Source organism: Choloepus didactylus, chromosome 18, assembly GCF_015220235.1.
Source record: "Choloepus didactylus isolate mChoDid1 chromosome 18, mChoDid1.pri, whole genome shotgun sequence".
NCBI lineage: Eukaryota > Metazoa > Chordata > Mammalia > Pilosa > Megalonychidae > Choloepus > Choloepus didactylus.
Genome location: NC_051324.1, coordinates 74,922,503 through 74,941,027, shown reverse-complemented (window position 1 = coordinate 74,941,027; position 18,525 = coordinate 74,922,503). Strand labels below are relative to the sequence as shown.

At 61.2% G+C, this 18,525-nt stretch overlaps 2 protein-coding genes across 5 annotated transcripts in view; one reads left to right on the top strand and one right to left on the bottom strand.

The window, feature by feature from the left end:
- SLC38A10 (solute carrier family 38 member 10) overlaps positions 1-14,127 on the top strand; it is a 42,297-nt gene extending 28,170 nt beyond the window's left edge. The window contains exons 11-17 of one of the 4 annotated variants that reach the window (XM_037810372.1): positions 1,645-1,807; positions 7,549-7,719; positions 8,002-8,457; positions 9,057-9,173; positions 10,468-10,491; positions 12,188-12,364; positions 12,605-14,127. In XM_037810372.1, coding sequence (XP_037666300.1) covers positions 1,645-1,807; positions 7,549-7,719; positions 8,002-8,457; positions 9,057-9,173; positions 10,468-10,491; positions 12,188-12,364; positions 12,605-13,638 — 2,142 coding nt within the window. In that variant the 3' untranslated portion in view covers positions 13,639-14,127. Of the gene's footprint in view, positions 1-1,641; positions 1,808-7,548; positions 7,720-8,001; positions 8,458-9,056; positions 9,174-10,467; positions 10,492-12,187; positions 12,365-12,604 lie in introns of all 4 variants that reach the window. The other 3 variants (XM_037810371.1, XM_037810374.1, XM_037810373.1) reach the window with 3 other exon arrangements.
- A 1,873-nt stretch (positions 14,128-16,000) lies between these two features.
- Positions 16,001-18,502, bottom strand: NDUFAF8 (NADH:ubiquinone oxidoreductase complex assembly factor 8). The gene is made up of 3 exons (XM_037810379.1): positions 18,344-18,502; positions 18,128-18,238; positions 16,001-16,283 (listed from the first exon to the last, which is right to left on the bottom strand). The coding sequence occupies exons 1-3, from the start codon at positions 18,497-18,499 to the stop codon at positions 16,242-16,244; spliced, it is 309 nt and encodes a 102-aa protein (XP_037666307.1). The 5' UTR covers positions 18,500-18,502; the 3' UTR covers positions 16,001-16,241.
- Between the last annotated feature and the right edge of the window lie 23 nt (positions 18,503-18,525).

The window sequence follows — 18,525 nt, the reverse complement described above, 5'->3', positions numbered from 1 at the left end:
AAAGGCATTGTCTTTGATGAATCTTGTGGGGCAGACGTATTAGTGTTGATTAGGTTGGAACCTATTGGTTCAGTGTTTCCATGGAGATGTGACTCAATCAACTGTGGGTGAGACCTTTCATTGGATTATTTCTATGGAGGTGTGGCCCCGCCCATTCAGGGTGGGTCTTTATTGGATCACTGGAGTCCTTTAAAAAGAGCCACACAGGCCCAGACACAGAGCAGCTGTGAGTGACGTTTTGGAGAGCAACTGAGAGTGACATTTTGAAGAGGAGCTGCAGCTCAGAGGACAAAACGCCTCAAGAGCAACATTTTGGAGAATGCCATTTTGAAACGCAACCTGGGAGCAAGTGGGTGCCAGCCATGTGCCTTCCCAGCTAGCAGAGGTTTTCGGACGCCGATGGCCTTTCTCCAGTGATGGTGCCTATCGTCGATGCCTTACCCTGGACACTTTATGGCCTTAAGACTGTATGTAACTTTGTAACCGAATAAACCCCCTTTATAAAAACCAATCCATTTTTGGTATTTTGCGAAATGGCAGCATTAGCAAACAGGAATATTCTCTGAGAAGGGTCTTGAATCCTGGCCCTGAGGCCATGTGGCAATGAAGTGGCAGTGGCCTCCCTGGGCTCGAGGGCAGGACAGGGTGACAGCCCCTCTCCCACCAAGTTCTGTGGGCGCCAGGGAGACGAGAGGACCAGGCCGAGCACACAGCCGGCCACCACCGTGTAAATGCTGTGGAGGAGAGCTGCTGCAGCATGGGGTCCCGTGACCTGAGGCAGCAGTTGTGGTGGAGGAGGGTCTAACACAAGTGGGGGCAGCAAGGACGCCCCTTGGAAGCCAGCGGAGTCTGAATTCAGCTGCACCCGCCCCACAGCTAAGGAGAGGTGGAGAGCTGCCTCCTTCCCCGGCCCTCTCCATGTCTGGGCACGTCCAGGCCACTGGGGAGCCGGGTCTGGGGGACATTTGGGGGCTGGTGCGACGTGTTTCCTCGGTGAGTGTCCCGCAGAGGCACACGCTTGGGGAGGGTGTGGGCAGGGGTCCTCCCTTCATGTGCTGCGGCTGCCCCCAGATTCTTATCCCTTTTGCCAGAGGGGTTCAGGGGCCTGACTCCTGCAGGAGCGGGAGTGGGCCTGTCTGGCGCCAGGCTCTCAGAGGCTGGCAAGGTGGGTTCCAGCCTCTCCTGGCCAGCAGGCCTCTCCATTTCCTACACAGCGGCCCTTCTCTTTTCAGGCTTCCTTTCTCCTGCAGCTCCTGAAACCCCCAGCCCCTCCCCCCCCCCAGCCCCCTTGCCGCCACTCGGGCAGCTTTAGCCAATGAATCAAAGGCAGCACAGGCCACAGACTGGGCCCAGTGAGGAGGCTGCCGGTGGTGCTCCCGTCAATCAGTTCGGGGCCACACACATCAGGCCTGATGACGCCCCGTGGTGGTCAGTGTGGCCACACCCCGTCCCCCTTGTGGGAGGGGCCGTTGTCCTGAAGCAGCCGCGTGGCCTGTGTGGGCATCCCCTCTGCCCATGTGCCGCCCCCGAGGGCTGCTCTGGCTCCAACCCCCACCTCTTCCTGTGGTCCCCCTCAGGTGGTCATCGTGCTGGGTGGTGGCCAGACTGCTGTGACCCCTGCCCTCGGGGCCTTTGTCTCAGCAGGTGGTGCTCTGGGTCGGCCTGGGCGTCCTGGTTCTCAGCACCGTCACCACCTTGTCCGTGAGCCGGGAGCCGCCCGTGGACCTGGGACTGGGAGAGGACGTGCCCGACAGCCGGCCCGGGGAGGCCGAGCACATTGGGGAGGCCGAGGTGGCCCGGCTCTCAGGTAGGTGTGGCCAGGCCTCCCGCCCCTGCCCCTCGGCCTTTTCCATGGGTGCCACAGCTTTGCTTCTGGTCGTGTGGATGCCGCTGGCCCTTTCCAGAGCAGCTCCTGGGCTGATTCCCAGGACTTCCCTCATCTGCCCGGCCACTGCCCCCCCCCGACTGGGCGAGGGAGCTGGCTGGAGGCTTCGAGGCCCCCAGCGGCCGCACTTGGGACCCTCCAGCCTTGTTCCGGACAGGCCAGGCGTGCAGGACTGGCTCCGGGGCTGGCTGCCTCGAGGCTCTGCCAGCGCGGCCACGTCCAGCACTAACAGGTACACAGGCGTGAGGCCCTTGCTTACATTTGTTTGTTCTATTTTGAGGATGTAAATTTCAAGCCAGTTTTCCTTTGCATAGTCCAAGCGAGCAGTTATGCTTCTACTTTGTTCACTTTGTCAGTTATTTGGTGTTTGTTTACCAGCCCTGTTGGTAGAATCAGGCTGCAGGCCTGCCGTGGAGAGGGCTCCGGGTGCCGGGACGCCTTTGCCCCATCTGTGGCTGCATCTTGGTGGAGTGCAGGGAGTGTTTTCTGAGGTTCGACAGGGGCTCCTTTTGTTTCTGGGGGTGGTGGATGTTTTGGCGAGGGGAGGAGGAGAGGAGCAGCTCCTGAGGCTGTGGGCCCTGCCGGCACAGCAGGGAGGCTCGGTCTTGGCCACTGGCTCTTGGGGGGCTGCGTCTTCGCTTCTGGGTTAGTGTCCCTATGTCCGGGAAGCCCCTTCCCCGGCTTAGTGCCTCCTGAAAATTCTCTAAAGGAAAATGATCTCTCTGAGGAGGTTTTTTTTTCTGGGGCCACTGGGGGCCACAGTAGTCGGGGATTCTTTCTTCTGTCTTCCTGGGGTGGCTGAGAGGGGGACAGGAAGGGGATCCCCTGTTCCAGACCCTTCAACAAACGGGCCAGGCATCAGGTGAGGCTGCAGAGACAGCACCTTGGGACTGGCTGGGGTTCACCCAAGAGACGTGAAGTGGGGTGTCCGGAAGTGCAGAGCCCTGTGTCAGACTCAGAACTTTGGGTTGGAAACAGCCCACTCGCAGGGCTCCCACGCACCTGGCTCCCGTGGACAGCCCGGGCTCTGCCTAGGCGTCTCCCCTGCATCCAGTGAGGCCGGGGCCTGACACAGCGTCCAGGCAGCTGGGGACAGAATGGGCCGGCTCTGCCTGGAGCCCTCCGAGGAGGATGAGTAGGGTCAGTGCTCCCCTGGTTGGCGAGGTCGTCGCAGCCTCGTGTGTCCCCCAGCCCCACCGACCCCACCCTGCAGCCCCGTGAGCCCGCAGCCCTCCTGCTCCATGGTCTGCGAGCTGCCACTGCGTCCTGTCACTCCAGGCATGTGAGGCTGTGCCCAGCTCACCTGGGCATCCTCTGTGGCCACTCAGGTTTTAGTCTCTTCCACGAGGCTTTGATGAAAACCCATGACGTGTGCTTTGTTTCCGGCTTGTTCTTGGCAGGGTCTCCGCTTCTCTCGGCCCTGCCCACCCTTCCTGGATGGGCTCTTCCTTGTGGCAGGGTCTGGACGGGTGGGCTGTGCTGCTCTGCATTCCTGTCTGCCCCGTGCCAGTTGGCAGTTGGGTGCCGTGGGAGCCAAGGCCCAAACCGTGCCAACGTGGTGGAGACTGCTCTGGGCCCCAGGCCAGGGACTGGAGGCGCCGCCCTCGGGGATGGGGCCGGCCTGTGCCCAGTGTCCCCCACATGGCCCGAGCGAACACTGAGGTCAGATGACCCCTTGGGTGACCGCGAGAAACATGCGCAGCCCAGTTTCGGGGCTCCTCGTGGACGTCACCCCGAGATGCACGGTGTGGGGTTCGGCGAGCATGGGTGTGAGGAGGTTGCTAGGCCGCCTGTGCAGGCTCGTGAAGGCGATTAGCCTTTAAAAGAAGCTAATTAGGCGAGTCGTCTCCACGCTTGGCAGTACCTGAGAGGGTCTCGAGGGGCAGGCTCAGATTTGGTCATATTTTCTGGGTCTCTTCTCAGACTCTCTGTGTTCATTTTCTTCCATCGTCCCCGGCTCTTGCAGTGTCCCCTTGCTGGGCCATGTGGAGAAGGAGCCCTGCCTCACCTTGGCGTGGACAGGAAGATGGGCAGGCCCCAGCCCTCAAGGATGCCCCCTGCCCGCTCACCCAGGCCGAGTCAGCGGGGCTGGGTGCCTCTTCCAGCTGCACAGCTTCTCTCCACTCCCCTCCGCTGTGCCGTGTGCATGGGGTGGGGACGGCTCAGACGCCCCCACAGAGCAGCGGGATGTGTGAGAAAGGCAGGGGCTCCATACAGCCCTCCCTGCCCCTGCTGCCACGCTCCCCCATGGGTGCTGAGGAGCTTTTAATAGCTCCTTTTCTGTGTCACAAGCGCCCTCCTGCTGTCATCTCTGTTCAGCCTTTCTGCTGGTGTGCAGGAGACGGTAGTGAGCTGACTTCCCTGGTGCCATCAGAGGTGACTGCGTCAGCTGCCCGGCAGCGGAACTCAGAAGGCCCCCAGGTGGTGGGGTCTCTGTTGTGGGGCGCTGCCCCCCAGGGGCCTCTGGCTGGCCCAGGTGGTCTGTGGTGGACGGTGATGCCGCCCCCCCTACTGCCTTTGGCAGAGCAGTGACCAGCGAGGGGGTCTTGCAGGCCAGGCCAGTGTCCCTGCGTCCCACCCTGCCGGCTGCCTGGCCCAAACATTCCTGCCACAGGATGCCAGGTTTTCTAAGCCATTTGGGCTTTCCCCTAATCTGAAAAGATGGTCAAGTAGTCACGGTTTCCCCACCAGCCGAGTCGGGTAGGTTGGGTTTGGAAAGCAAGCCGTGATGAGCACTGTCCCCAGCCCAGCGCTGAGGGCACTTCCATGGCAAGGTGGGGCCGGCCACCGGGGAGACGCTGGGAAGCAGGCACTGCTGCTTCAGATTGAAGGTCGGGCGGCTCCTTCCTGCCTTCCGAGTGTGGAGTCTCTGGTGTGCAGGGAGTTTCCCAGACCTGCTGTCGTCCTTGGGTTGTGGGGTACGGTGGCCTTTCTGAAAACTTGATTTTGGCGCGAGGCTGTGTTCACTGATCAGAAGATAGAACAGTGCAGTCGCTGGGTGCCAGGAGTTAGCAGACGCTGCAGATGCACAGGCGCCGGGGTGGGAGGGGAGTTGAGGGAGGACCCTCCCTCGGTTCCCAGGCCTCCTCGCTCCTCCTTCTGGAGCTGAAAGCAGCTTGGAACGCAGCTTCCCTCGTTAAAGTCGACAAGGGGTTACATTAAATTCCCCTCTTCCTTTCCCCTGCCCTTCTGCCGATGATGTGAGACACGGCATTGCCACCCCCAAATCCCCATGCACCCTGACTCCAAAGACACAGCCCGGAGATGGGGGTCTCCGTTGCTTTGGGGGCTTCCCTCTCACTGAACCAGAATTACTTGATCCCTGAACTTGACACCTGAAAAGAAAGGAAACTCGGGGTGTAATTACCTCCCCGTCGTGTGTGCGTCATCCGCCTTGCGTTTGGTGCTCAAGGAAGCATCTGGCCTGAAGCACTCCGAGGAGTGAGCGTGTAACCATCCCTGGGGCAGAGCATTTCTGAGGGTGAGGCGGCCGTGCGAGAGCCACGCCGGGCGGTCCCAGGTGACCTGGGTGGGAGGCTGCTCTCACCGGAAGCAGGCAGCAGAGCCACGTGGCGTGGGGCTTCCTGTGTCCCAGGCGCCCCCATAACTGCTTGCGAGTCGCTGCTTCGTAGGCAGAAGCGTCGCTCCTGAGGGCGAAGCAGGAAGGCGAGCTGGTGGTGAGTGACATCCCAAGAGAAGGGGGCCCTCGGGGTGTCTGTGTGGCTCTGAGCTCCCAGCTCGCGGTGTCCTGCATGGAGCTATAATTGCTCGGTGTTGATGGGAAAACTCCAACAAGAGAATTCGAGCCACTGACTTCTACCCTTGAAAGAAGTTAAAACGGGAAACGTGATGATGTGTACATGGCACCACCATAAACGTCTTCTAAAAGGCGAGTGGGCAAGAACGCCGACCCCCCTCTGCGCTCACTTAGGGCCCCTCCATCCTGTGTGTCACCTCCCATCATTTCCCAGCCCGTGGGGCCCTGTTCTGTCAGCGGCCTGCCAAGCCAGGACTCCCCCCTGCGGAGCTCAGCCTGTGCCTGTGCCTGTGCCAACTCGGTGGCGTGAGCGCTGCCAGCCACACCAGGCCGGTTTCCTGCTCTGCACGACCAGCGGTCACATCCCGGGCGGATGCTGGTGGGCAGGGCACAGGGGGTGTTTCAGTTACTAATTGTGGAGTTTTATGTTGGTCTTTCTGCAGCCAAGAGGCGTTGCTCGCCCAATGGCCACAGTAGGGCGTTGCTTCCATTTTGGAACTGTGCGGCATTGCCTGTGGGCAGCAGCTGAGCAGCTGCAGGGGCCCCAAGGCCGACTCGGGAGCCTGTGCCCCCGCAGCCCGGCCCGTGCACCTAGACCAGGGTCCCTCCTGGCCCTGGAGGCATGGCATTCCTGCACCGCTCTCCTCAGGCCTCAGGGCAGCCCCGTGCCGCAGTGCCCGTCACGCACCCCGTGCAGAACCGCGCTCGGCAAACTGCACGAGGCCCCCGTGGATTCCCACACAGCTTGAGAGACCATGCATGTCGCCCTGATGAGGAACCTCATTTTGTGTCCTGCTGGGACAATGGCGGCTGGGAGGCAGCCTCGCCTTGCTAACAGAACGGAGGGTTTCCTCCCCTCCCCGGCCTCCTTTCTTCACTCTAATCCACTAGACCTCCCTCGATTTCCAGCTGGTTCTTGTTAGAACTGGGGTCTCTGTCATGAGCAGATGCTCACCTGCTGGGGCGACAGCCTCCACGCCTAGCTGCTGCTCCCGAGACCGGGCCACTCCTCGGAGGCCCCGGGAGCAGGACGGCATGTGGCCTGTCTCCCTGAGACCTGCCTGTTGGGGTCCCCTGGGATGCTCACTTGCCCTTTTCCGAGCAGTGACGTCCCTGAGGTGGAGGATGAGCTGCTCTGGACCTCCAGGGCCAGGTTACTCGCTTCCCTCCTGGTCAGGCCTGCTGCTCTGCCGCGGCCACCTCACCGCACAGCGGGGTTCGCAGAGGAACGAGAGCGCTCTCTGGTAGTCGCCACGCGGCCCCGTTCTGAGCGCCACCCTGTGCCTTCCTGGGGACCCGTGTCACCGGCAGCAAGGATGCAGCTTTGCCAGGCTCTGCCTTCTTCCTTGTCTTCCTCTCGGTGTTACTTTCTGCCGTCCGCAGTCAGGAGCTGGCAGGACTGCGAGTCGGCGTTGCTGATGTTTCCTTAAAGCATTTCCCCCGCCCCAGGCCTCGTGGCCAGGAGTCTGGCAGGATGGTGTCCCCCGTGAGAAAAGAGCAGGATCGAGAGATTCAGCTGCACTGGAGGTCTGCCCGGCCACAGAGCCAGCGGGTCCCAGCCGAGCCGGGGTGTTCCCGGGGGGCTCCGGGGGGCTCAGGGTGCAGCGGCGGGCCCCTGCTGCCCTCTGCTGGCCAAGGCCTGCTCTTACATGGGGTTTGCTCTCCCTATACCCAGTTAGGTGTAAATTGCATTTTGACCTATTTTTGTTATGAATACACATGAAAAATGATAGTTTTCTGTGCTACTTAGCTGCTAATGATTGAAGAGGAAAAAAAATAACTGCCTGGGCTCTGCCATTCGGCTGGCAAAGTGTGATTACAATCCAGGAAGAATTGCCCCGGCTCCTCGTGCTGACTGACGGGGTAGCCGTGTGGGAACTGCTCGGTTAACTGTGCCGTGCTTCAGTCCGGAAGCCCGCTGTGGAGGAGGCCGGGGACGGCCGTGAGAAGCCGAAGCTGCCAGGCGGGAAGGAGGAGGTGGCGCAGGCTCAGATCAAAGGGCCCGTGGACGTGCCGCAGCCGGAGGGCGATGCCCGGGAGAAGCAGGAAGAGGCGCAGCTGCACCGGCCCGCTCAAGGTGGGGCGCGGGGGCTCTGCCATCCCCAGAAGGGGTTCTCTCTTCTCCCCTCACCTCACTCTTAAGTTCTGGGCCTTTCCACCTCCTTTCTCTCTTGTTCCAGATTAACCTCCTGTCTCTGGCCAACACCCCTTGCCTGCAGCAGCTCCTTGTAATTTTCTAGAATTCGGGTCTGTCCCCGACTAGGCAGAGCTGTGGTCAGCCTGCGCCCCTTGGGGAAGGGATGGGTGGGGGTGCTCCGCCTCAGCCAGAGCCCCCAGCACGCCCTCGGTGTCCTCACAGGTGTTGCAGTGCCCGTGGGGGAGGCCCACCGCCACGAGCCCCCCATCCCCCATGATCAGGTGGTGGTAGACGAAGGTCAAGACCGAGAAGGGCCAGAAGAGAATCGGCAGCCACCCAGAAACACAGACAGAAAAGCGCCAGGGGGCCAGGGGCAGATGGCGCATCCTGTGCCGGATTTCGAAAGAGAGAAGCAGGAGCCTGAGGGGGCGGCCGCCCCTGGGAGGAGGCCGGGAGAGGCCCACGCCGCACAGGGAGCGGGCGGTGCTCCTGATGGTCTCCAGAAGGTTCCAGAGGCAAATGGCCAGCTTGCCGGCCAGCCTGCAAACAAGAACCTGGGGCCAGGCAACCGGGGTCCCCAGCCGGGGCCCCAGGAGGTGCCCTCTGAGGAGGACGGTGGAAGGGAGAAGGGTGACAGCATCCTACTGCCCGGCCCTGCCGCCGGGCAGAGCGACCTCGGTAAGGGCCTGCCTGGGGCTGGTGGCAGTGGCTGGGGTGGGGGGTTGGGCGGGTGGGGGTGGGGCGCAGAAGGAACAGGGCGGCTCACTTCTGTTCGGGCTCCCTTCTCAGGCCATGGGATTAGCGTGTGAATGTGGCAGCCCCTCAGGCAGCTGTCGGGGAGGTGGGGAGGCTGGCGGCTTGACAGCCACTCTGATAACTGTCACGAGCTCATCAGTGAGGCCGCTAAATGTCATGGCCATGCTGTTCTCGCATGCCAGGGAGCGCGGGGACTGCACAGGGCCCGCCTGACAGGTAACACATTGTTAAGTGCCCATCTGAGCGCTGCCTAGGACGGCGCTTGCATCTTAATTGGCAAAGGTAGTTAGCGTTGGCTCACTGCCACACATCTATAAGACGGTGAAATATTTTTTTATTACCTTCCTGGTAGTCATCAGGTTGAATATAAACTGTGCTGGCGGGGAAGGGAGGGGCAGATGTGGAGAGTCATTTTAGCAAACATCTGCCACCTCCTTTTGTCTCTCCTCTACCCTCTTCTGCACTTTCCTTCCCTCTTCCCCCTGATGTTTGGAAGCTGAGTGTCTGCCGTGTGCCTGCAGGTGGGAAGGCGCTGCCCCCAGGGGATAAGCCAGTGCCTGTGGCCAGGCTGCAGCCGGAGCCGCGGGAGCAGAGGGACACCGAGGGACAGGGCGAGGACAACGGCGGCAAGTTGGAGGGTAAGGCTTGGCTTTCTCGCCATCTCCGGAGGGCCCGGCTCCTCACGTCCCCTTGTGGCCCCTCTGCCCCTTTCCTGGACCCAGAGCTGGGACCGGGCAGGAGCCCAGGAGGCCCCCGGCTTCTGCTCCTGTAGGTTTTCCTGCTGAGGAAGCCCCCTGCGTAGTCCCCCTGCCCCTTCCCCACAACAGCTGCTTCTCCAGCACTTCTCTGGGAATGTTCTTTATCTTCCTTTCTCCCCTTTAAAAAAAAATCTGTCGTTCTGTCACATGGCTTTTAATTACTGTTTTTACTTTATTTTAAAACCAAGACGTTAACGTTTTCTGGTACTCCTGGTATTTAAAGCAGACCAGGTATGGGAGAGGCTGGCACCCGAATGCGGGAGCCTTACTTTCAGGCTGGGCCCCACCGGTGACCCAGCTGGCAAGGTGGGTGATCTTCACCATTGCCCTCGGCGCCGCCCTGCGGGGGCTCGTCCTGCCACCTCCACCCGCGCCCGGCTCTGAGATGCACGCTCCCGGCGCCTCCTCTCTCCGACTGCTCTCTCCCCCTTCCTGTTTGCCTCAGTTGCCTCCGGCCCTGGCTGAACCAGCAGCTCTGGGGAGGCACAGAGCCTTCCTCTCAGGGCAGGGCTCCCTGCCGGTCTCGGCCTGCAGAGCATTTGCATGGGGCTTTAACCTGGGCCAGGGCCTGCTCTCTGGGCCGGGCCTGTCTGGGCCGCAGAGGTCACCTCCCTTGCCGCGGGGTGAAGTGCCGCCTCTCTGGGTGCATGCCTGGAGCCCGTCCGCAGCAGCCCAGCCTCTGTACCTGACTTGCCACGTGCCTTGGGGCAGGCCCACAAGAGCTGGCTGGCTGCCACCTGCAGGTATAAGACACAGGAGCATCTCCCTCCCGTGGAACTGGCCTCGGGACAGCCGGCCCAAAGGATGCCAGCTCAGCTGGAAGCCAAGACGCGAGCAGCCCCTCTGGGCAGCAGCACCCCCGACAGGGCCCGTCTGCTCTGGGCTTTGGCCTTGCACGCCACCGTGGTGGTCTCGGTCGCCCCGTTAGTGCCTGAGACTCTCAGTGCAGAGCCCTAGGGGCACGTGGGGGTCTCGAGGTCAGCAGTTGCTTTACAGATTTGTGTGCACATATTTTTGTCCCTGGTTTTAATCTGGCTAGGTTATTGATTCTAATTCTTATGATCTGTTATCTAAATCTGTTTGATGCTTTGATTTTTTTTCTTTCTGGAAAAGAGACTTTTCAGAGTTTCCTAATCTGCCTTTCTTCCTTCTGCCTTTCAATGGGACTGAACAGCTGAAATTAAAAAGATAGTCGCAGGTATGGATTGAAAAGGTTGTGTTAAAGTAAAAAGTGTGTTTGGGGAGGATGGAAAAACATAAAACCCACATCCGGTGCCCAAAGGGGCCCCAGGCAGGCCCTGTCATAGAAGTGGCCTAGCCTGAGAACATGTGTCAGAGCCGGCTGAGTGCCCACACCCACCCAGCCGGCCCCTCCTGTACAGATGCCTCCTCAGCCGCAGCCGGGCAGGGCTCTGTGTCGCCGGAGGGCAGGTGGGCAGGAGTTGTGAGCACAGGGTGCCAGCGCCCTGCCTGGACACTGGCACACGTGTGTGGCTCTCGGGCCACCAGCAATCTGGGTCCTCCTGGTCCTGAGCCACGCGCCCTGGCTCTGCTCTGGGAACAGCTTGTCATCTCATCTGTGTCACACCTGTCGTGTGTCGTTTCAGCTGGATGGGGCCCCCCCCGCCTAGGTCCCGGGTCAGTCCTCCAGGGGCCGTGGGAGGCAGCGGGGGTGTTAGCAGCATGTGGGGTCCGTGTACTTGCATCACGTCAGGATGGAGCCACCAGGGTGGGGCGTGGCACAGCCTTGTGCACCCCATGCATGAAGGGGCCTTGGGACCAGACCCTGTAGCTGGCCTTCCCTGATGGGCGTCCTGGACCCGGCTGGGGCCCGCAGGGCGGGGGGCCACTCTCCCCAGCCTCGTGCAGCTCCATTTTGCTGCTCACCCACATGCCCACACCTGCTACCACTCCAAGTGAGGCTCGGCTGTGTCGCTGGCCTCAGCTGGCCCCGTGGGGGTGCGGGCCCCTGCGTGCCATGGGGGGCGTGGCATGTGAGCCCACCCGTGGCCTCCTGGCTGATCTGTGCTCTCCCACAGGGCGCCCTTCCCCACCGTCTGCCCTGACCTCCTGACCTCAGGTCCGGGAGGTGGAGACCACAGAAGCCAGGCTGCCTGTGCAGGGGCTGGCCCTGGGCTGAGGTGTGAGCTGGGGCTGCAGAGAGCAGCAGGGGGAGCCAGCTGGCAAAGCCGGAAGGGCCCTCTCTGCAGACCACCCGCAGCCAGCCTTTCCTACTCCATGTCTGGGGGCCCCCTCTCCGAGCTAGAGGTGCCCCCCAATGTCTGAAGCAGGAGGTCCGTAGCTGTGTGTTGATAGCTGGTGTTCCTAACATTTCAACTTGTACATCCTACTTATAAGGAAGATGCACAACACGGCTTTAATTTGTATTTCACGTTCTCACCTTGGGGGGAGATCTCTTAAAGTATCAACATTCTTTTATTTAAGTAGCTTATAGTGTATTTCTTTCGTACATGCTTGTTATGGAACCGAATGCATAGAATAAAAAAGCCGCCCCTCCCGGCTAACCGCCGCGGGCGTGCTTGCCTCGGTGCTGATTCAGCGGGCAGCGATGAGGCTGCTTGGGGGGCCATTGGCTGTGTCCCGGGCACACGCCAGCGTTGGGAGCTACAGTCCCCTTGGGAGAGAGTGGCTGCATCCTGGGCCTCTGGCTTGTGGTTCAGGGGCCTCCAGCTCATCGGGCTCCTAAGCCAGACAGGCTCACGGGAGATGGGTAAAATAAGAAAGAAGTTGTCAGCATGGGGTGTCCCCAAGGAAAGAATCTCCACAGATCATTGCGAGCCCCTTGCCACACACACAGCCTCCACCTTCCGCTTGGACAGTGATTTTTGCAGCCTCCGGCAATCTCTGATGTCGTGTGTTGTTTCTAATGCCAGAGGCTGGCAAGGCGGAGATGCTCGACCACGCTGTCCTGCTGCAGGTGATTAAAGAGCAGCAGGTGCAGCAGAAGCGCCTGCTCGACCAACAAGAGAAGCTGCTCGCCGTGATTGAGGAGCAGCACAAGGAGATCCACCAGCAGAGGCAGGAGGGCGAGGAGGCCGAGCCCAGGCCGGGTAGGGCGGACGTCTGGGAGGGGAGCTGAGCGGAGGGGAGGGAGCTGGCAGTCAAGGTGGGGGCAGCGGTAGGGGGCACTACCTAGCTCATAAATGCCCAGTGTCTGCGGGGGTCACGGGTGGGTGGGCCCGAGGCTCAGTCACCTGAAGTAATTCAAGCTTTGCTTCATGATCCTTAGTCCCCCATCTCTGGGCTTGGCCTGTGCCCACAGCTAAACTGGTGCCCACCTTCACTTGCAGTGGAAATGCAGCCTGAGCTGGTGGCAGCCAGACCCGGGGAGAAGGAGGACAAGGCCCAGCAGGGGAGAGCCGGGGAGCCCGGTGGGAATTCTCCCCAGTCTCTGGAGCACGTTCTCGGAGGTCCTGGAGATCACCCGGAGCCCCCAGAAGAACATGGCCAGCGAGCTGTGGGGGCTGCAGAGGGGGCCGCAGTCAGAGGTGCTCCCGGCCCTCCTGCTGGCGGGGCCGACACAGAGGCCCGGGCAGCTCAGGCCAAGCCACGAGAAGCCCAGAAGGGCACTGCAAACGAAGCCGCTGGCGCTGCGAACCCCGCAGCCCAGGCAAAGGACCCCACGGGGGCGCCTGGGAGCCCCGAGAGACATGGTGCTGTGGAACCCCCCCAGCAAAGCCAGGATCTACTCAGAGGGGGTTCCCCAGAAAGGAGGGACCCTGGAAAGGAGGCGGCAGTGACCGACGGTGACATTCGAAAAGCGGCAGGTGCACTTGAGACGGGGGCAGGAGTGGAGATTGAGGACCCCCATGTTAAGGCCAAACAGACCAGCCGGGACCGGGGCCAGGCCGTGGATCTGCCCAGCAGGTTGAGGGAAGCGGCCCCCCAGCCCCAGGCTGCGCTGCACCAGGCTGCACCCCTGGGTGCCACCACCCGGGCTCAGGGCAGCCAGCTGGACCGCGCCGGGCACCTGGAGGCAGGGAAGGAAGTGCCCGCTGGCGCCGACGGACCCGCTCCCCACGAGCCGCTGGGCGCCGCCGCCGAGCAGGAGCCGAAGCCGGGGCCCCAGCCGGCCGCCCCAGGGGTGCAGAAGCCCAGCCACGACCGGAAGGCGCCAGCTGAGTCGGACCTCCGGAGACGCCGCCGGGGTCTTACCCCCGGGGACGGGGTGATCATGGGCTTCCACCCCCTGCCGCACGTGCCGGCCAGCGACCTTCGCAGCGCCCTGGACGCCCGACTCCGCCAGGCCGCGGGTGGGGCCCTGCAGGTGGTCCAGAGCCGGCAGATCGAACAGCTGCCCGGCCCTTCGGGGCCCGAGGCGTGAGCGGGCGGCCCGGTGGCACTCGTTCCTCCCACCGGGTTTCGGGGTTCACGGGTGGTTTGTGGGGAGAAGCCTCTCGGCTGCTGCGTGCTCCGAGCCTGAAGGTCTCCCCGCAGGGCGGTCGTCCCTTGCCTGCCACTACCCCTTGACCTCCAGGCACCAATAGAAGGTTCCAGTAGACCTTCCAGGCGGGGAGAGGAGCCACCTCCACTTGCTGAGGCCCGGAGCTTTGGGACCAGCCACTTTCATCGTCTTCGGGTCTTTGGTCACTTTTTCCAAGACAGACCAAACGTACAGCCTCCGGGCTTGGCGGGCTGGTAGACAAGCTGGGTTATGATTTGGGTCCAGATGCCTCAGTCCCCGCATGGGGCTCAGCCTTTGGACCACAGATCTCCCGTCACTCAGAGTCGGGATGCTTTGTCTCGCATTCTCTGTGAGCATTGTAGAAATCGTAAGTAAACGCTGCTGCCTCCCTGTTGCTTCCCACAGTGAGTGCCGGCTCGTGTCTCCAGGGTGTGGTGTGGACAGTGTGGGTCCGTCAGTGGGCTTGGAGGACGCCCCTGTGCTTTAGTCATCTGCACTTCTTGCCATGGTCTGTGTGTGTTTCCAAACCAAGTTACTCTGAGATTGTTTTTTAAAAAAAATTCAAGAACACCAGAGACATTTAATTAGTGAAATTGGCATTGAGGTGAATTACCTAAAAGAAAATGGTTCAGGAGTCCATACAACATAAAAACAGCGAGGGGCGGCTGTGAAGCAGCTTTGTTGTTGACCACGAGTGAAGACTAAGCCAACAGGTCCCCGGAAGAGCCCCTGTAAAGGGGCAGGCCTGTGGCGCGCCATCCGGACCTCGGCGGGCGGCCGGGAGAGGCTTGTAGTTAAGTGAGCTGCAAGCAAGGGTGATGCCTGGGGCACGCTTTGCCTGCCCGGGGAGGGGAGCCGGGGGCAGGGTGCCTGCTCCCACCCAGCCCAGAGCGCGGCAGGGGAGACCGAGCTGGGCCAGAGAAGCAGCACAGTCCATCTCAGCCGCGGGAGCGCATCCAGTGACCTCCGGGGCAAGGATATAATGGGGCTTAGCCTTCAGAGACCCGCAGATGTGGCTCCAGAGCCAAGCGCTCCTGGAGTTTACGGCCTGCTCTGGCCGCCAGCTCGGTCTTCGCCTCACGATGGACAGTGTGGACAGCACCGGGCTGCCTCTCGAGTAAGTGCCACCTTAGAGATGGAGTGGGTTTGGGGTGGGCCAGAGGAGAGAGGCCGGGGAGGGTCTGGAGGAAACGGGTGTGCGGCCACAGGCTGGGGCGTGAAAGGACAGCAGTGGGGAGACCTGGTAAGGAGATACGTTTGAAAGTCCTGCTGGGCCCAGACTTGGAAATCTCCAGGGAGGAGATACCTGAAGCCCCTGTGAGCTCGTTGGAGGATGCAGGAGAGGGTGTGGGGGCTTGCGGTGATCCCTGGCCATGAAAGGCGAGGTCTGGGGCAAACTAAAGAAAGCAACGTTGCAAACCAGTTGGTGCAGTTGAGCCGTGGGAAGAGTATCTCAGCCTGGGTGGCAGGGGTTGAGGTGCGTCCCCTTGCCTGGCCTCCCCTCTGGGCCCTGGGGGCCCCTTAGTGTCCCATGCTGCTGGCACCACCCCCAGGGCACGTCACACTCCTGTAGGTCTTGGTTCCTGTGAAACGGACAGAACCCACTGGGGCCCGAGCCTCTCAGCAGTGATCAGCGTCTGCTCTGAAGTGCCCTGGGAGGTTCTGGGTCTGGAGACTCCATGTCTGGCCCACCAGGGAAATGAGTTTCTAGTGCCTGGGAGAAAGCATCAAGCTGACCGGGAGAGGACTCGTAAGAGAGGATGGGCTAGCAGGGGCTGCCCCAGCTCCCTCTCAGGCTCACCCCAAGTGCCGGCCACCAAGCACAGTGTGACCTCCACGCTCAGTGTCCAGACCCTTGGCGCAGTCCCCGCGGTGCCCAGCAGGTGGCACCTGGGGCCCTCCCTGGGGTCTGGCAGTCTCTGTTGGAGGTGGGGGGGCACTTCCCGGTTTCTCCTTCATACACGGGTGAGCAGGTGGGGAAGAGGGGTCCTGAGACAGTGGTCAGGAACTTGGGGCTCCTGGTGCCACATGGGGGTGACCCCCAAGTAGGTCCACCTCTAGGATTCCCTGGAGCAGGGATTTGTCAGTTCTCCCCAGGGTGTCGCTTGTCATTTTATCTCTGGTAGTCAGGTCTGGGGGCTTCATTTGATCCCAATGGAAGAGTCTCAGAACTTTGGAAAAGAGGCCCCTGAGGTGGCGTGTTCCCATGGCCCTGGCCCTTGGCCAGTGTTCCCAAGAGACCACATATCCCACGCCCTCCGCAGACAGGAGAGTAACCTCGTGGGCCGTAGCCTAGTCTTTATTTTTAGCTCAGTCACATTTTATCCCAACCCAAGTTCTTAAATACACAAAGCTGGCAAACGCGTCCCGCCCCAGCCACGGTCTACTGCATTGAGAGTAAGAAACCGCCTGAACACACAGCACCTTTGTCCCCCGTGGCCTCTTCAGTCCCAAGAGCTTTTGGTGTTTGCCCCTGGTGCCATCAGGGCACTTGAGCCTGCTCAGCGGCTACGTCCAGTGGCTCAGGGGCCTCCCTGCCGGCTGCCCTCCAGGCTCTTCTTGACCTGGAAGATGAAGGGTTTTTTATGAGTGGGTTGTTTTCAAGTCAGACACGGCTCAACGGGAAGAAGCTGCCACACCGATACAGACGCCCGGGCCATTTGGCTGTGGCTCAGTGGCCGGAGGGCAGTGCTCTGTGACTGGGTCTCGGGTTCGTGCACTGTGTCCGTTCCGCTGAGATGATGCGCGCAGAGGGCGTGGCTCCCTTGCCACCCTCCTCATGCAGCTCCCCTCGGGCGCAATTACAGGGAAAACAGGCACAGGGATGGCTCAGCAGCACGTTTCCTTGTCAGCAAACCCCAGCACCCCTCCTGGATCTGAGCCTGCAGGCAGGTCTTTGCAGGTGCAAGGCGGCACCTCTGTGGGTGAAGCAGAAGGGCTTCTCTAGGCCACAGGCCAGCAGTCCAAGAACTAATGAACAGTGCAGGGCGAGGCGGGGGAGGGGGCTGGGGTGCAGATGACCACACTGTGGGGACAGTTAGTTCCCAATTCGCCACAGAGAGTGTGGTGGAGACAAGCACCTGCGTGGGACCTGTGGCTGGCATGTGGGCTCTCCCATGAGAGCCACTGCTCACGCGGAGCACAGGCTCACCCCAGCGCCCTTCAGCAGAGGCTGCACAGGGCAGGAAGCAGGTCACAAGGAGGTGCAACCCGTGCCCAATAACCCCGGCCTGGTAATGAGGACAGTTGGGGGAGGTGGGGTTGGTGCACCTGGGACATATTCATTGCCAGAAAGGTGTGAGTTCTAAGCCTTCTGGAACGTGTGTAGGTGGAGTATCCGAGACAGAGGGCTGTGGGTCTTTTACTTGAGCTAAAGGAAAGGCGAGGCTGCCTTCCCCCAGCCCATTCCGGTCTGCAGGTCCTGGGACATCAAGAAAGGCTGCCTCGGACTTAGCAAACTGCCGAGCTCTTATCCAAGTACGTCTTGGGCCAATTCTCTGGACCAGCAGCTCCCAGCGAACAGAGCTGATCATGGGCATCACAGCCCGCCCCACACTGAATCGGGGGCCCTGAGGTGGCTCAGTGATACTGACTTGGGAAGTAGCCCGGACCACTGCCTAAGGCCCTGGTTAGAGCCTCATTTGCCAGTCCCCTCGGACTTTATGCAAATACGCATACATAATGCTGTAATCCTTTACTACATACAGTACTGGCAATTTTCAGGAGGCTTTTCCTGGCATAGCATTTCATCAGACAGTAATCAGAAAAATACCAAGGCTTGGAAAAGGAAGGGAGTTGACAGTTCAGTGGATCAGAATCATAACTGAGTCCACAATCAAGAAAATGAACTCTTCCCACCTCAGCTGGCTGCCATTCCTTCTGGTAAGAATCGGGCTATCGCTACTCGGCTGGTGGAGGGCCTCTCCACCTGCTGCGGCCTTGCTACGATGACAAAACTAGGATGCAATGATCTGCGAGAGCACTGAATTAAAACACAGTGCTGGAGAGCTTGGGCTACAAATGTGCCAGCTGGGGTTCACTTCGGCAGCGGCCCCTGCTGTGGCAGCATGGACACTAGGGTTTATGCTAGCGTTTTGGGATTTATGAAGTATTTTCACGGACATCACCGTATCAGCCCTCCTCCGTGTCTTCTGAGGCTGGTGTCACGCCCGCTTTAGAAACAGGTAAAGGTGGCTCTAGGAGAGCAGAGTGTTCGTGGGCTTTCTGGTTGGTTGCTATGCCCGGCGCCTAAAGCACTCAATAGGCGCCCAGATAACGAACAGAAAAGGTAAAGCGGACCCCTTGCCAAAAGTTCACTCCCGTGGAGGCCGGGGAGCACGCGGACAGGGAAACGATCTGGAGCGGGGACCGGGACCCCGCCCGCACCCCCAATTCGGCGCCCACCTACCGCGGCGGCGAAGCAGCTCCGTAGGGCCTCGAACTCCTGGGCGCAGAGGTCCTTCCTCAGGCGGCCGCCCGGGGCGGTGGAGGCCTGCACGCACCGGCCGTACGCGGTGGCCTGCGGGAGGGGACGGGCGCAGGTCGCGGCGGCCCTCGGGTCCCCCGCCCCGCCGCCTTCCGCGGCCCTCCCGGTGCCCGGTCCCCCAGTTCTCCGGCTCCTCACCTCGGCCCCGCAGACCGCCAGGTGCTCGGGGAAGGCGCGGAGGCGGCTCCGTACGCGACCCCACAGCGCTCTGTTAGTTGACATGAGCGGCTCCTTCCGGCATTTAGGGGCGCCGCCATGTTGGGTCCGTCCTCTTCCGGCGCCCAAGAGCGTCATAGGTCCGGGCTTACACCCATAACGTC

Bases quoted from the DNA above. Each gene is read 5' to 3' on its own strand.
- NDUFAF8 (XM_037810379.1), bottom strand. From the start codon at position 18,499: ATGACGCTCTTGGGCGCCGGAAGAGGACGGACCCAACATGGCGGCGCC. The intron at 18,239-18,343 runs GTGAGGAGCCGG...CCCCTCCCGCAG, and splicing joins TGGCGGTCTGCGGGGCCGAG to GCCACCGCGTACGGCCGGTG. The intron at 16,284-18,127 runs GTAGGTGGGCGC...TTCATCTTCCAG, and splicing joins GGAGCTGCTTCGCCGCCGCG to GTCAAGAAGAGCCTGGAGGG.